Source organism: Scardinius erythrophthalmus (assembly GCF_964197995.2).
Source record: "Scardinius erythrophthalmus genome assembly, chromosome: 8".
NCBI lineage: Eukaryota > Metazoa > Chordata > Actinopteri > Cypriniformes > Leuciscidae > Scardinius > Scardinius erythrophthalmus.
In genome coordinates this window covers 46,775,383-46,792,141 of record NC_138228.1, presented here as the reverse complement: position 1 = coordinate 46,792,141, position 16,759 = coordinate 46,775,383, and the positions used below count along the sequence as shown (strand labels likewise).

The following is a 16,759-nucleotide window of genomic DNA, read 5'->3' as shown; positions in this document are numbered from 1 at the left end:
GAGAGATGCGACGCGACAGAGTTGCGAAATTGCAGGCGCGGCTCGAAATGGCTGTTATTTCAAATAGCGTAGCATATTTTAAACTAATCGGTTAACCGGTTTCAACCGGCTAATGAGGCTCGGTGGTCGGTCAAGAAATTTTTTAGTTTTCGCCATCCCTAGACAAGAGTATGGAAACAAGATTTGAAAAATCAAACTGGTAATTGTGAGATTAAGTTTAAAATATAAAATTGTCATATTAAGTGGTCAGGTTTAGGGTAAGTTTGAGGTTAATATATATATATATATATAACGTGTTTTTTATCCTACTTTTCCAGATTGCGAGATTCCAGATATTCCAGATTCCAGATATTAATCAGTGTTAGAACCATTGAAGAAGAAACCAGTTCTTCCAAATTTCATTTAAAAAGGGAAAAGGAATGGATGCTCAGACCATTGTTTGGTTTTTATGTCTCTGGTTTTTTTCTGTTTCTTTTATTTTTACATCTCAATAAATTTTAGAAACATGCATTCACCAGAAGACAGACATGTTTTTTTTGGTGTACTGTCCCTTTAAACAATACAGCTAGAAGAACAGTTTCATGCATAATAGTGTAGTTTGCAACTGCAGATGTGGAAAATGCATACATCATGTTGTTAGTAAAATGTTAATGTGCTAATTTAATTAGGCAAATGTGCATAAGGAATGAATACAAGTCCAGTTGGGCATTGGCAAACTTTGATACATGCAAGTAGTTATCACGATGTCTGCTCAGTTTTACCTTCCCACTGTCTTAATGTGTCCAACAGTATTTGCATGTTTAATACAAGCATTCTCTTAAACGTGTGCATGTGTGTGTGTGTGTGTGTGTGTGTGTGTGTGTGTGTGTACATGTTTTTCAATCCCGATGGGGACTTAAACTCGAATACACACAGACTCATGGGGACTCATGTCACTATGGGACCTAAATTGAGGAAACAAGCTTATAAATCATACAGAATTCTTTTTTTTTTTTGTAAATATGCATAATACAAGTTTTGTGTGATGGGTTGGTTTAGGGGTACGGTTAGTGTAAGGGGACAGAATATACAGTTTGGACAGTATAAAAACCATTACGTCTATGGAGAGTCCCCACAAAGATAGTGAACCAGACTGTGTGTGTGCATGTGCCTCTGTGTGTGCATGTGTGTTTGGGAAGGTTATAGTGTGTGGAGAGAGATTCCCAGACAGAGGGAAGCGACTCAGCATGAGAGCTAAAGCGTTTGTCCCTGTGTTCTGGTTCCTGCAGGATTGCACCCATGGAGCGGCTGCTGCTGGTCCTGGCTCTGTTCTCCATGCCGTCCCACGCCATGCTGTGTCCCAAACGCTGCACCTGCCAGAACCTGCTGCCCTCCTACACCGTCCTGTGTGCCAAAACCGGCCTGCTCTTCGTCCCACCGAACATCGACCGGCAGACCGCCGAGCTGCGACTGATGGACAACTTCATCACCACCCTGCGCCACCGAGACTTCGCTAACATGAGCAGCCTCATCCACCTCACGCTCTCCCGAAACACCATCAGCCAGATCCAGCCGTACGCCTTCGCCGACCTGCAGGATCTGCACGCGTTACATCTCGACGCAAACCGGCTCACGGCGCTGGACGACACACATTTACAGGGGTTGGTGAATCTACGACACCTAATCCTCGCAAATAACCAGCTTCACAGCATCTCGGAAGGAGCCTTTCAAGACTTCCTAGAAACTCTCGAGGATCTTGATCTTTCTTATAACAATCTGGTGGATTTGCCGTGGGACACTATATCTATGCTATCCAGCGTCAACACTCTTAGTTTGGATCACAATCTCATCGACTTCGTGCCTGAAGGGATATTTTCAAATCTTCACAAATTGGCTAGACTGGATATGACGTCCAACAAGCTGAAGAAGATCCCGCCGGATCCTCTGTTCCTACGCATCCCGGTCTACGCCAAAACAAAAGGCTCGCCTCTAACCGCGCTAGTGCTCAGTTTCGGCGGGAACCCGTTGCATTGTAATTGCGAGCTGGTTTGGCTTCGACGCCTGACGCGGGAGGACGATCTGGAGACGTGCGCGTCCCCGCGAGAGCTAGCGGGAAAATACTTCTGGACGATTCGCGAGGAGGAGTTCGTGTGCGAGCCGCCCATGATCACTCGGCACACGTCTAAGATGTTCGTGATGGAAGGTCAAGAGGTTAGTTTGAGATGCCGCTCCATCGGAGACCCCGAGCCGACCGTCCACTGGGTCAGTCCTGACGGGAAGCTGATCGGGAACACCTCGCGCACCGTATGCTACGATAACGGCTCTCTGGATATCATGACGGCTACTGTGAAAGACTCCGGCGTGTTCACATGCATCGCGTCCAACGCTGCCGGAGAGGCTACGGCTCCGGTGGAATTAGTCGTGAACCCTTCGCCGCATTACGACCCCAAACTGGAGCCTGAACCGGGACCCTCGGACATGCCGACATCCATAAAGTCCAACAGTAGTGGAAGTGGAGGCCAGTCTCGAGCGGATCAGCGGGTCAGCGTCTCGGAAATAACCTCAAGCTCAGTGTTGATCCGCTGGCCTCCTCAAAGCCACATCCCTGGAGTTCGCATGTACCAGATCCAGTACAACAGCTCCACCGATGACATCCTCATATACAGGTGAGATTCGTCTCAGATTCTGGAGATTAACACAGAGCTTTCTGTCATCTATCATTTGCACCAGTGTTATTTTGGTAACACTTTAAAATAAGGTTCATTAGTTAACATTGGTTAACTACATTAGTTAGCATGAACTAATAACGAACTGCACTTGAAACAATGAACAGCTTTATTTTTATTAACGAACATTAACAAAGATTAACAAATACAGCAACAACTATATTGCTGATAGTTAGTTCATGTTAGTTAATACATTAACTAATGTTAACTAATGAACCTTATTGTAAAGTGTTACCGTTATTTTAGTCAGGGTTATTTTAGTTAGCTAAACCTGAAACTTTTAGACTACACAATATGTTTGTTTGTTACGATACTCACTGTGTCAGATTATGCGCTTTTGAATCCTAAATTCTTGTTGTGTCGTGGACAAGAAACATGTCAGACTACACGACCAATCATCACTTGCCGTCTTTAACGACGTGTGTGATGTCATAGAGAAGGCGGAGCTAGCGACTGACTTATGGAAACAAGAACGTAAACAAACTACTGAAGCGGCGGGATAGCTTAATGCTATACCAGCACCAATACCATTGTATCTTTCGTTTCGCCATGTTTGAAAGCTGTGTATGGAAGTGCTTCAGTGAACCTGAAGTCTAAACACTACGTCAAATGGATCGTTTCAAAATCAGGCTGTTATTGTGGAGTCTGAACCCAGGATAAAACCATATTGATTTTTATTTATTTTTTTGCTTGAAATAAAAGATATGTTTACTGAAATAAAATAATATATATATATTTTTTTTTAACTTGCTTTATTTCAGCTAGTTGTCAATGCAACTTTTTCATCTTGATGTAGTTTAACTTTATGTACTAAAATAACTAAAACTAAAATAAAAAAAAATATAAAAACGATTTAGACATTTAAAAAAAACTATTAAAAATGAAGAAATTCACAACTAAAATGAAAATGAAAATGGAAAATATAAAACTTAAAATATTCAAAATATCAATAAAAACTATAAAAGTATCTCAATAATAATAAAATAATTAGAATAATGAGATACTATTATTGTGCTATTATAGTTGTTAATAGTTTGAATTGTTAAAATGTTTATATTTTCTGTTATTAATTACATTTTAGTTCAAGTTTTAGTAATTGTGTTTTATTATTATTATTATGTCTATATATTTTTTATTCATTTTAATTTCAGTTTTAGTTTTAGTTATTTTATTACTTAAATCAAATGAAAATGAGAAATATTTCCTTGGCAACTAGCTGGAATAAAATGGGATTTTATGTCGATTAACGTTAATTTTATGTCTAGTTGCAGCATTTTTGTATGCTTTTGGTTTTAGTTAACTATAATAATGAGGTTGCAGTGACAGCACTCATGTTAGTGGCACTGAGGACGTGAGCGGCGTGTCTAAAATGCTTTTATTTTAATCGATGCGTCTGCACTGGAGGCCGACAGACGCCATATTGATATTTCTGATGCACTTCTCCAGACACTTTATCATCCCCTTCCATGAGAAAGAAAAGGATTTTACCAACATTAATTAAATGATTTACAGATATATGTGATTTTTATTTTATTTATTTTTTTATTCAGAGTCAGCTCATGGTTTCTCTTCTCTCTGATCTGCTCATTTAAATCAGCTTTTGCCTCTAATGTATTCCCAGTCGCAGGAATATCAACGTTATAATAATAATTATCATATAATTAAGTTAAAAATAAGGTTGTGTACATAGTTATCCACCCGAGTCAGACATCAAGCTCACAGCTGATTCGGCCTGTAATCTCTCTGGTTGGCGTACATGTAACGGAAGTGTTTTGAAAAGATTTATGAAAACATTGCAATGTGACATGGAGATTACAGCAGTTTAAGATTCAACTAATTCTCTTAAATCAATGCCAAGCAAAATACATGCAGCTTGAAAGTCCAAATTTACAATGAAGTTTGTTGATATGAAACTCATAAATGCGAGACATTTATAGATTTTAGATTGTTTTTAGTAAAACATCTCTGGTTTTGAAACGCAATATTTGAGAGAGCACTGTGGATGGACTATCTCCCCAAATGGGTTTTGAATCTGGGTAATTCTGCATTAGATAAACAAATTGATTCTGTCTTTGTTCAAAGGGAAAGGCTGGCATCTGAGACTGGGGGTGTTAATGGCTTATGGCGCAATCCTATTCAGATAGGGGATGAAACATTGCGATTCCTCTGATGAATACAAATGGACCTCAATGATTGCCAGCCAACAAAGACACAACAATATCATGAATGCAATATATGAAACGCATCCACACTTTTGTTCTGTGCTAATCAAAGGCTCCTTCCCGACGGGAACAGCTGTTTTAGGGTCTCTGCTCGACATGTCAGAAAAGCTCTTGAAGGATTTGCATTAGTGCGCTGACAGATTGGCTTCCACGGTAATACTTTCAGCCTGATGCAATTCAAACCGAATTTTGCAAAGCAGGATCCGCAAGCAGACGCATTGACACCCTTCAATAAATCACAGCGCTCGAGGTGCGCTGAGGAAGACCATAATAACAGAATAACAATAGAAGCCGCGCGTCGAGCGCTTGCCCTCGTTTCTGATGCTCCGGAAAGATTACAATGAAGGCGTATTTGCATTGATGTTGAAATATGTCTCATATTCAAAACCCAATATTCTGCGTTGCACTATATTAAGAGGATATGTTTTGGGTTGCATGTCTTAATGCGGACACTTTTTAGCATTCACCCCACTGCCAGTGACGGCCATGATTCCTAACTGAAGGCCTCTGTAAGGATGTAATTAACTCCTGCAATAATCCCTGTGGATAGATTAAGAGAGAAGAAAAGATACATACAGAAAGCAATTTGCTATTAATTATGGAAAAGGCAAGGGGAGTTCTTTGGTTTATGGAGCTGCAGAGTAATCTAAAAATCTTTCAGAATCAATTAGGAATGCATGCGGAGAACTCCCCGTCGACAGCGAGCCGGGTTAGAGCACCGATGACTTCGAGATGGTGGCTGAGGTGAGAATGCAGAGTGTAAACTTTGAGCTGAAAAGACAGGTTATATTTGAAGTGATGTGTGGGCGAAAGAGCGCTGGAGGCACAGTGTGCATGATGCCGAACGAAGACCTGAGTGAAGTGACGGTGTGGAGAGCATTTACATCGACATGCGTTCTCTTCCCAGACGCTCTCTTCCAGCCACTGACAGGACACTGGAGGCTCTTCTCGGACAGTTTGCTCTACGATGTTTCATACGCCCATATCGAAATCCCGAATTTTTAGGGCGTTATGTTTATTTTAAAAAAATGTAAGTATCCAGATAAGACCGTTTGATGTGTTCATAAACTGAAAAAAACCTTTATAAAAACCCGTAGGAAAACCAGTGGCCTCATTGCTCCCTCATCCCTGCTGAACTCTATTACATGATGTCGCAATGTTAGTACATTAATTTGTAATAACACTATGGTTAAAATTATAATCAAGTACTTTACATGTGCTTTAGTATGTTAGTTAACACATCAGAATAAGTGTGCTTCTATAAAGCATGATAGGAGATTATTAAAACATATTTAAAAATGCATTTTAAAGTAAAATTGTTTGTTTTAAAGTAACAATTTGACATTACTACAAAGTGCACTTTTTAAAATGTGTACTCGTGTCTTAAGAAACATATGCACTTGAGTGGCCTTTTATTTCATTAATGCTACATTATCTGCAAATGCACATTCCAGTATATCAGGGCTGTGAAGAGCAATGAAAGAAATGGCTCTTTTTAACGAACGAGCCATTGAATCCTCGGCTCATCAACTCGGATTCATTCAGAAATCAAACACCGCTGTGTTGCTCAGAGGCGTACGGCAGTTCTGCTCTGGCTTTTCACTGACAAAATTCAGCAAAAACAGACAATATTGTGTGTAAAATATATCACAGTATTAACTTCTTTATTGAACTGTTGTATAAAATCTATGTCACATTTGCACTCGTGCTATTTGGGACAAAACAGCACTCGTGTGATATTGCTTAACTATGTCATATGACATAAATATGAGATAAAAACTCATACAGGCTTTTGCCCTGAAATCTTATATTTTAGGGGCATTATAACTGCATTCTATAGACTCCATCAGTGAGTTGATGAATGTAAGATGAACTATATAGGTCTGGGCGGGTGCATTCAGTTATTTTAATATGTTATTTTTCCATGATTAATGAATTAAATTAAATTGTGTTAAATCGACAGCCCCCGTGTGTCTATATATATATATGAAGAGTTCAGATGCAAAAGTGCCATCTGAAAATTTTCTTCTAATGATCATTTTTATAAAGCTTTTAAGTGAAATTATTGAACTTAAATATATAAGCTTTATAAAAATGACCATTCTAGAAGAAAATTTCAGATGACACTTAGAGGCTTTTGCATCTGAACTCTTCATATATATTGGTTGCATTCATGATATAAAATGGATAAATATACCAGCACAGTCTTCAGAATTTCTCCCTTTGTGTTTTACAGAATAAAGCAAGTCAAACCGGTTTGAATTGCCAGTATTTATTTCTTTTTTTAAATAGAAAAACTGTTCCTTTAGAAACAGAAGCTGTAGGTGACGAGGGTCTCTGCTTGAGAATGTCACTGTTAGCTCTCATTATCGCACCTCATCTTTTTCACATTCACATTGTACCTTTCTCTCTCTCTCGCTCCCTTTATTATGTCCCTCTTTATTTGCATGTTTTCATCTTTGATTTAAGCCTCTTTTAAGTGGGTAATTAAGCTGTGTGAGCTCCTTCAGAAGACAGTGAGATGACAGGGTCTCTGTGCCAAGTGACACGTCTCCAGAAGTGCTCGAACCCTCTCGTCCACTTACAGTGACAGCTCAGAGACAGAGGAGCATCAGTCTGACCCGCCACGCTTAAAAACACCAGTGCCTGCCAAAGCGAGAGGGATTTCTCCGTATAAATCCATCAAATGCCCTGAGAGGATCCAGAGGAACAGACTGAAGAGAGATTCCTGGATCTGCTCATTAGCACAGGACACAGAGCTGTAGCTTCTCCAAACCTACGCTTATTAAAACTCACTGACAACAGTGTTTAACGGTTATGAGATATAAGACGACGTGTGTGGATGAACATGCAGATCCAGTTAGGACATACAGGACAGCTAATCAGTGGTCACTAAAACTGTAAAAACAGTACATTTTACAGTAATACGTTATTCATGGGAGTTTTTTTTGTGATACTGTATATCTATTTAAAGTCTATTGTATTATTATTTGTAATTATTTTATTAAATTGTGTATTTTTTTATTAAATAATGTAATAAATGTATTTCAAATAATTGATTTTAACAAATTATTTTAATATTTAGTTTTATATTTTACATTAACTAAACATTTCCTTATTAAGCTGTTATAATAATATTCAGATTGGATTTAATATTTGACATGCTCTGGTTATTTATTTATTTAGAATAATTTATTAAAATTAATGTATTTATTTTGAATACATTATTTGATTATTTTTAGATTTTACATTAATTAAAAAATGTCCTTAGTAAGCTGTTATAATAGTATTCAGATTGGATCTGATGCTCTGGTTATTGAAAGATAACCCTAAAAAAGTAAACAATCATATACAATATTTACTAGCTTCGTCGTGTATTACAATCTCTGATAAAAGTGTTGCCCCATCAAAAAGAAAACACTGGGCCAATTCACTGCTGATATGATGTAATTTAATATGCGTCTGTTTGTCAATAGCAATCAAAAAGAGCGAGCGGCTCTCCACAGTGTGTAAGCAGATAGCAGTATACACACTTACACACACACACACACACACACACACACACTCATGCACCATTACCCTCACCGTCAAGCCCTCGCTCGCAGACGCAGCTCGGCCAATTACCCGCGGGGTCAAATGCAAAAATATGCGGTCATGCTCAGGGTCACACACACACACACACACACACACACACACACACCATCACCCAGGGTGAGGAGCACAGCGTGACTCAGGTCTTCATCTTCATCTTCACCTCAGAGCATCAGAGAGAAGAAGTGCAGAGCTGGACAGAGTCTGCTGAATAATGCACATAACTTCACCAAACCTGCAGAAAGTGTGATCCTCGTGCTCATGGGATTAGGCTTGCATAGATTAGATTAAAACATATAGATATTTGGTAACACTTTATAATGCCTGTATAATGCATTATAAATGCACTCATTATGAACGCTGCAATGTTAGTTAAAATGCATTAGGCTATAATATTTGCAGATTACTTGCTACGCACGAAATAAAAAAGTATACTTTCTAAAAGTGTTAAAAAAGCATTATAATGTATTATAACTGTGGCTGCAGTTTCTCATTAAACAATGTACAGGACATAATTAATGCATTCAAATACTTGTATGATGCATTATACATACAGGCTTCAAGTTCAGTTTTACCAGCTATTTCAATCTTTGAATGAGTTATGCTGTTTCTTCTGGTGCTTAGCTTGGGAAAATGATAGTGCAAGTTTAATCAGTACATTTTAAACTGTGAATCTTTCCTTTGAAAAATGTATAACACCTGCATTATTTAAAAAGAAAAAAAAAGTGTCTGGTCACTTCGGTTGTGATGAGATACAGTCAGATTATATTTCATAGAGTTCAACGTGTTTTATTTACTCAAGCTTATTTCTACACTGTTAAAAATTACCTGTAAATTTTACAGTAAAATGCTGGCAGCAGGGTTGCCAGCCAGTTACTATATTTTTTACAGTAGCGTTTCTGTAATTTGAATTTACTGAATTTCACTGTACTCTCTGATTACAGTAAATTATTGTATTTTAAATTGTTTTTTGTTTTGTTTTTTTACAGTAAGCTACAGAATCTCTGTATTTGCTATATCTAGAGGAAGTATGTAAAATGCACAATATATTTTCTTGATTTCTGAATATTTATGACTGGCAGCTGAATTTTAAATGTAAATTATTTATCAAAGTGCATTTGCTGTTAATCGTGGAACCTGATAGCTCAAATAAAATTACAATCATATACAAAACCTCCTCTCCTCTCCTCTCCTCTCCTTTTTTTTTTTTTTTTTTGCTAATGTACCAAAGTTCAACCTTCCTCAAACACGCTGACCCCTGGTGAAGACAGATGAAGTTTTTCGACTCTGTTGCTCTTCTTTACTCCGTCCTGTAGTGAAAGCGCGCAGACACAGTCTCTCGGCTGCAGATGGCGCCGCACAGAGCACATGTTAGGCCTAAATCTACTCTGACACGCGTCTCCCTTTGGACAGCATGGCAATATTGTAAACACTGTGTGTTCATGACAGCCATCTGCCCTGAATTCAGTTCTGTGCAGTTTAAAATAAAACTCTCAGAACATTTGTTCACTTTCACCGAAAGTTTGGAATGAAATTATTTAATGTTTTTGTTTTTAAGAAGTCTCTTCTGCTCACCCAGGCTGCATTTATTTGATAAAAAAATAATAAGGTAAAAACAGATATATTATTCTAATGTAAAACAGCTGTTTCTATGTGAATATATAAGGTGAACGTGATTTCACCAAGTACCACATGTTCCCTGGAACAACTTTCCAATCAACCAATCAGATTTGAGGGACAAGTTTACAGTTTATGTCAAGTTTAGGCTTACGCCCGTTTCACACATACTCCGTGTGCAGTGCATATGCGGTGCGTGTTGCAGTGCGTATGCAGTGCAGGAGCAGCACACGCAATAGTGCTTTCACATATGCTGCGTTTGCAGTGCGTAACTGATTCGCTGCTGTTATACCACAAATACATACTCACTGTATTTCAAATCCAGAAGATATCAGCAACTTTTATTTTAAAAAAGTTTTTTTTTGTCAGTATTGCGATTCTCTTTGTACACATATACACTGTTTAATAGACGTATTCACGTTTAAACACAATTTAAACAACATATTATTAAAAGCATTACTTCTATATAATTATATATTAAGTTGCTCAAGCAAGTGGTAAAAATATTTTACCATGTAGGCTATACTATTAAAATCGCATAGCCTACATTTTAAATTAAAACTTAAAATTGACAAAAACAGCAGACTCATACCCTTGCCTTTCTTTTGCATAATTTAAATCTTTATACAATAAATCTTGCATGTCACTAATAACTTGTTTTTCCACCTCCACGAATGAGACGAGTGTTGTTCATTATGTTGTCTTATTGAAGTAAATGGTATTTTCCCTTGATTTACCCCGGTCTTAACGTCTCAGCATTCCGATTGTCTTTGTACGCATATACACTCTTTAACAGACGCACGTTTAAACACAATTTAAACAACGTCAGCCTATTATTCAATGGATTACTTTTACTTATATTAAGTTGCTCAAGCAAGTGGGCAAATATTTAACCATGTACTTTATATTAAATCGCAAACATTTTAAATTAAAACCTAAAATTGACAAAAACAGCCGACTCTCATGCCTTTTCTTTTTCATTTAAATTTGAATACAATAAATCTTGCATATCACAAAGAACTTGTTTTTCCACCTCCACGAATGAGACAAGTGTTGTTCATTATGTCACCTTGTTGAGGTAAATTGTAGCTTTCCTTGCTTTACCCCGGTCTTAAAGTGAAAAAAAAAAAAGTATTTAAATACATTTATGTTGAGATTACTACATTTTATTTAATTAATCGCATTTATGGTGAAATTGCTACATTTTTAGGTCAATCTGTGTTCATTTTGACCACGAAACATGCTGTCACTTTAATTCAGCGCGTGCAGCACAGCAAAAATAGACTCGGTGCGGAAACGATCGCTGCACTGCTGTATACGCACCGCAACTGGAACGGATCGCCGGACTGCATCCGTGTGCAGTGTGAAAGCTCTAACCTGTTAACATGGGTACGGAAAAAAATACGCACCGCATACGCACTGCAAACGGAGTATGTGTGAAACGGGCGTTAGACCCAGGGTGAGGTGCTTCAACATCAGTGTTATTCACCTCTCATTTCCCTCTGATTTTAGGGGAAAGTTATGGGTAGGGTTAGGTTTAGGGGTAGGGATAGGGTAAGGACTACATTTTGGAACAGGAATGTTATTCCAGGATCAACAAAATCTCTTGTTGGCAAAGTCTTGGCAAAATCACGGTGACCGGATATATAGTAAAGTGTAATTTATTCCTGTGATCAAAGCTGGATTTTCAGCATCATTACTCCAGTCTTCAGTGTCACATGATCCTTCAGAAATCACTCTAATATGATGATTTGATGCTCAGTCATTATCAGTTATTATTGGTGCTCAATTATCAACAATTGTTCTTATTATTATCTGTGTTTTAAAAAATAGTTTTGTGAAACCATGAATAGAAAGTTAAAAAGAAAAGCATTTATATGAAATATAAATCTTTTGTAACATTATAAATGTTTATAATGTATTTACCGCCACTTTTGATCATTTTTTTATTCACCATTGGTAAAGAAAAGTATTAAAAAAAATTTTTATTCTTTTTGATTTGAGCATCAAATCATCATATTAAAATGATTTCTGAAGGACCATGTGACACTGAAGAGTAATGATGCTGAAAAATCACAGGTATTAATTACATCTTACAATATATTCACATAGCAAACAGCTATATTAAATTGTACAGTAGATTAATAATATTTCACAACTTTCGCTGTATTTTAAATAAAATAATTGTAGCCTTGGTGAGCAGAAGATGCAACTTAGAAGTGCATTTATTTAACCTTTTAATGCATCCTCTCTCTCTCTCTCTCTCTCTCTCTCTCTCTCTCTCTCTCTCTCTCAGGATGATCCCCGCCTCTCATAAGTTGTTCACTCTGAGTGATCTGGCCTCGTCGCGGGACTACGAGCTCTGTGTCCTGGCGGTCTACGACGACGGCATCACGTCTCTCACCGGCACGCGATTGGTCGGTTGCGTGTCCTTCGCCACGGAGCGCGAGTTTCGCCACTGCCGCTCCATCCACGACCAGTTCCTCGGCGGCACCATGATCATCGTCATCGGTGGGATCATCGTGGCCTCGGTCCTCGTCTTCATCTTCATCCTGCTGATGAAGTACAAACTGCACAGTCAGCACTACAAGCAGAAGGCGGCCCGCGTCAGCAACGTTTGTTCTCAGACCAACGGCGGCCAGCAGGGGGCGTCATCGGGCCCTCCTCCCAGATCCTCGTCCTCCTCGGGATCCGCCAACAAGCCCTCCGTCCCGCTCGGGTCGGACCGACAAGACGGGCCACACGGCCTGGACGGGGGTTACGGGGCACTGAAAGGAACCACGGTTGTGGACTTGAACCCGGAATACGGGAAATCCGTAAAAGAGGACGACTCCATATCGCAATAACACAGGGTTCAATCCCGCCTCCCTTCCCATTCTCTTCACACCACAACCCATTCAGTTTTCTTTTCTGTTGCCACGTCTTACTGAGGATTTCTCCTGTCCAAGGTGAGGACGATTTATCTATTATTTTTCTCTCCTCTCCTCTATCTGTTAAGGATGTGTTGCTAAGTAACTGGTTGCCAGCGTGATAGAATCTCCCCTCAGTGCTGATGCAGAGGTTCTCCAGATCTGTTAATTAGACCTCCTTTAATGGATAAATTACAGGCGTACCGGCTCTGCTGTCTGTCTGTGTCAGGGCAACGGGCCTAAAAAGATTTCCCGAACGGTACGGTGCGCTTGAGACCACTATTTAAATTGATAGCCTGACAGTTGTTAAACTCAATAGCATGCATTTGAATTACAAAGGCGTACAATTTAAACACTATACCTAGTTGGGATGTTTGCATATGGTTTGCACATTTCAGTACATTAGGCTCATGTGTGTATTATACACATCCCTGCTGAGTTCCCAATAGTGCTATTTTCCTTCACGAGGTGCAGGTCATGCGTCTAAATATTGGTATTTTGCAGAGACTTCATCTGAATTATCACTTCATCACAGTATTATGAGTCCAAGCCAGAGTTTAGGCACATATATTCACACCAATACTTGGGGTGTTACGAAACCATCATGTCACGACTCGATATATATCACGATACTGAACTCACGAGACAATATTATTGCGATACTCCAAGACATGTGATAAAAGGTCAACAAAAGAAATTAACTGTTGATTAAAATGCTAAATTTTATATTACATTGTGTGTGTAAATGAATAGTCTTGGACTTGGTGCTGGATACCCAAAGCACAGGACAATAGAGACACCAGAATAACAATATTCATGATTCTGAAACTGAAAATACTGAATTATTTTAAATAGATATATTGAAATAGGTATATTTCAAATAATGTAGGCCACTTGTTACTGGTAACATCAGACATTTGGCATTATCAGGACCCACAAATATCCCCCCCATTGCATTATTATACATTATATTCAACAGTAGTCTAATGTAGTACTGACACTGAAACTCTGTAAACTTGAATTTTTTCGGACACAGTAATTTTTATTTTGGGCGAACTATGCACAATACATATTGTCACTATCCACGTTGCATTTTTGTATTGTGACACAATATATTGTTACAGCCCTACACAATATACTAGGCATCCTTTTGCAGATTTTGTAAATCAAAGTTTCCAGTTTACCATAAACCAGTTTCAACTGATACCGATAAATTAAACACATCTCTAATGTTGGCCAATGTAACCAATATTATACATTCTTAGATGCTGTACATGTACAATACATGTCAACTTATTCTGCTAACCCGAACCATAATCTAAGTCTACTAATGACTGCTAGTTGGCATGTAGTTGCAAAGTTATATATAGTCTGAAGTGGATTATTGAAATAAAGTGTGACAAAAGCAAGGCACCAACACAACACGTCCAAGCTCATTTCATCAGGGCAAGTAAAGTAGAAAACTACATTTGCGTCACTTTTCCCTGCTTCTTGTTAAAAGACGTCTAATAGCCGTCCAAACACAACCCAGACGTCTAGGCCAAAACAAGGGAAAATTCAGTGAAAATTTAATAGATGTCTAAACCATAGCCCAAGAATAGACTAGTCATCAATTACATAACAAAGAAATGAAATGAGTGAAGAAATGAAACCAAACACCTTGTAATCACTGTTAACATGATGGAATATCATACATCTCGCAAGTTATTTTGGCAAAAACGACATGTAACCAAATCCGAGGTTATTTTGGCTAGAAATGGGTCACTCATAGCCGGACTATATCAGGTCTATAGTTAACCTAGACCGTGAAATGACGGCTGGGTAACCACCAGCACAGCGGCAGCGCTAGAGGCATTGGTTTGTATTCGAGTTGTATTTGTATTCAGTCAAAGCCCTGACGCCCTTGGAGGCACAGTCTATGTTGGCCTGGTTCCTCAGGCGTACAGCAGTGTGGATAATACACAGCGATGGACACCTCAGCTCTCAGGTCCAAGAGATGAGTCCATTTAACATGACCAGGAGAGAGCCATCTCAGTGAATTGGTCACGGATGCCTTCGGTTGGGAATGAAGGGGATCGGTGGGAAACAGCTCCTCCAGCGGACAGGAATCTGACGCCGCTCGACTGAGAGTCGAAGGGCAGAAGTGTCTCTCAGGAGAAACTTCACAAGGCTTCTGTGGCGAGTGCAATTCGGGTGAACATCGAGTGATCATATCTGATCAGGGTCAAAGACTTCTCAAGCTTATGAGATACAGTAAATCACCGTTTTTGACCTGCAAAAACGTCCATCTTTTAATCAGCACCTCTGGATCACATCTGGATCATGTTTCGCTTTATTCGTCTGGGGTTTGACATGAACATATTTACTCAGTTACGGGCCATTCAGAACTTCTATTAGCCAAAACAAAAAAAAAACAAAAAAAATGTCAGAAACAACCCAGATTATAATCCATGAATTTACTGTTTAGACTTTAATATATTTAGTATTAATATCATTGAATCATTGTTTGCGTATACCATAAAAATATCAGTGATTTATCTTTTAAAACAGCAATTATTTAAAAATAAAACTATTGTGTATTAATAATTATTTTTAATAATGTTTTACAATACAAATACAAAAAAATAATAACATAATGACTATTTTTGTAATAATAACGTTTTACATTAATTATGAATTAAATGCATGTACACATTTTATAGATGTGACACTTTTTATGCTAATGTTGGACGCTCATTCATCGTTTAGGAATCATCACTCGCTGGTTATGAGTTTTTGGAGTCATTTATAAGTTACGAGCCAGTGAGCTGTTTGTGTGACCCTGGACCACAAATGGGTCAATTTTCTGAAATTGAGATTTATACATCACCTGAAAGCTGAATAAATAAGCTTTCCATTGATGTATGGTTTGTTAGGACAGGACAGTATTTGGTCGAGATACAACTATTGAACATCTGGAATCTGAGGGTGCAAAAAAATCTAAACATTGAGAAAATCTCCTTTAAAGCTGTGCATTTATGTTGGCGATTGTGCTGCATTCACTCACACAAATACGTGTTTTATATATTTACAGTAGAAAATTTACAAAATATCTTCATGGAACATGATCTTTACTTAATATCCTAATGATATTTGGCATAAAAGAAAAATCGATCATTTTGACCCATACAATGTTTTGTTGGCTATTGCCACAGATATACCCGTGCGACTCGTGACTGGCTTTGTGATCCAGGGTCACATTTGTGTTATTATTTTCAAACCTGCCTGTAGCTCAATTGAGTGCTGATTCATGATCTAACATTTTTGATGGACCATAATTGATTAAAATGCAGGTCTTGTTTCTAAAATTAAAGCACAAGTAGAGCTCCTTCTCCTATTAGCTTCTGATGGATTTACATTTCCTTTTGCTCAGCGTGAAATGGGACAGATTAGGACGTGGAGGGGATAGAGATACGAGGCCTGGAAAAGAGCCACGGAGATAGCAAACGCACTATGATGGAAGAAAAAGGGTTGATATGAGTATTGTGATGGGGGTTTAGAGATTGAGATAAAAGGGTAAAGGCCTGGTCTCTCAGATATTGAGACAAATGGGTTGATCTGTGGGGTGAGATGTTGCAGAATACGAGAAGACCCATAGAAGAAGGCAATTACTATTTGTTCTGCGCAAAATGAGCCGCAAGCTCTCTTCTCCTTCCCTGTCGACAGCCGATGCGAA

General features: G+C 38.4%; 1 protein-coding gene across 1 annotated transcript; it reads left to right on the top strand.

Moving 5' to 3' along the window:
• Window positions 1-1,272: 1,272 nt before the first annotated feature.
• On the top strand, window positions 1,273-12,981 carry LOC308694478 (leucine-rich repeat and fibronectin type III domain-containing protein 1-like protein; the record flags this gene model as incomplete). Its single annotated transcript, XM_081372028.1, has 2 exons — window positions 1,273-2,645; window positions 12,432-12,981. The coding sequence occupies exons 1-2, from the start codon at window positions 1,279-1,281 to the stop codon at window positions 12,979-12,981; spliced, it is 1,917 nt and encodes a 638-aa protein (XP_081228154.1). The 5' UTR covers window positions 1,273-1,278.
• Window positions 12,982-16,759: the final 3,778 nt, after the last annotated feature.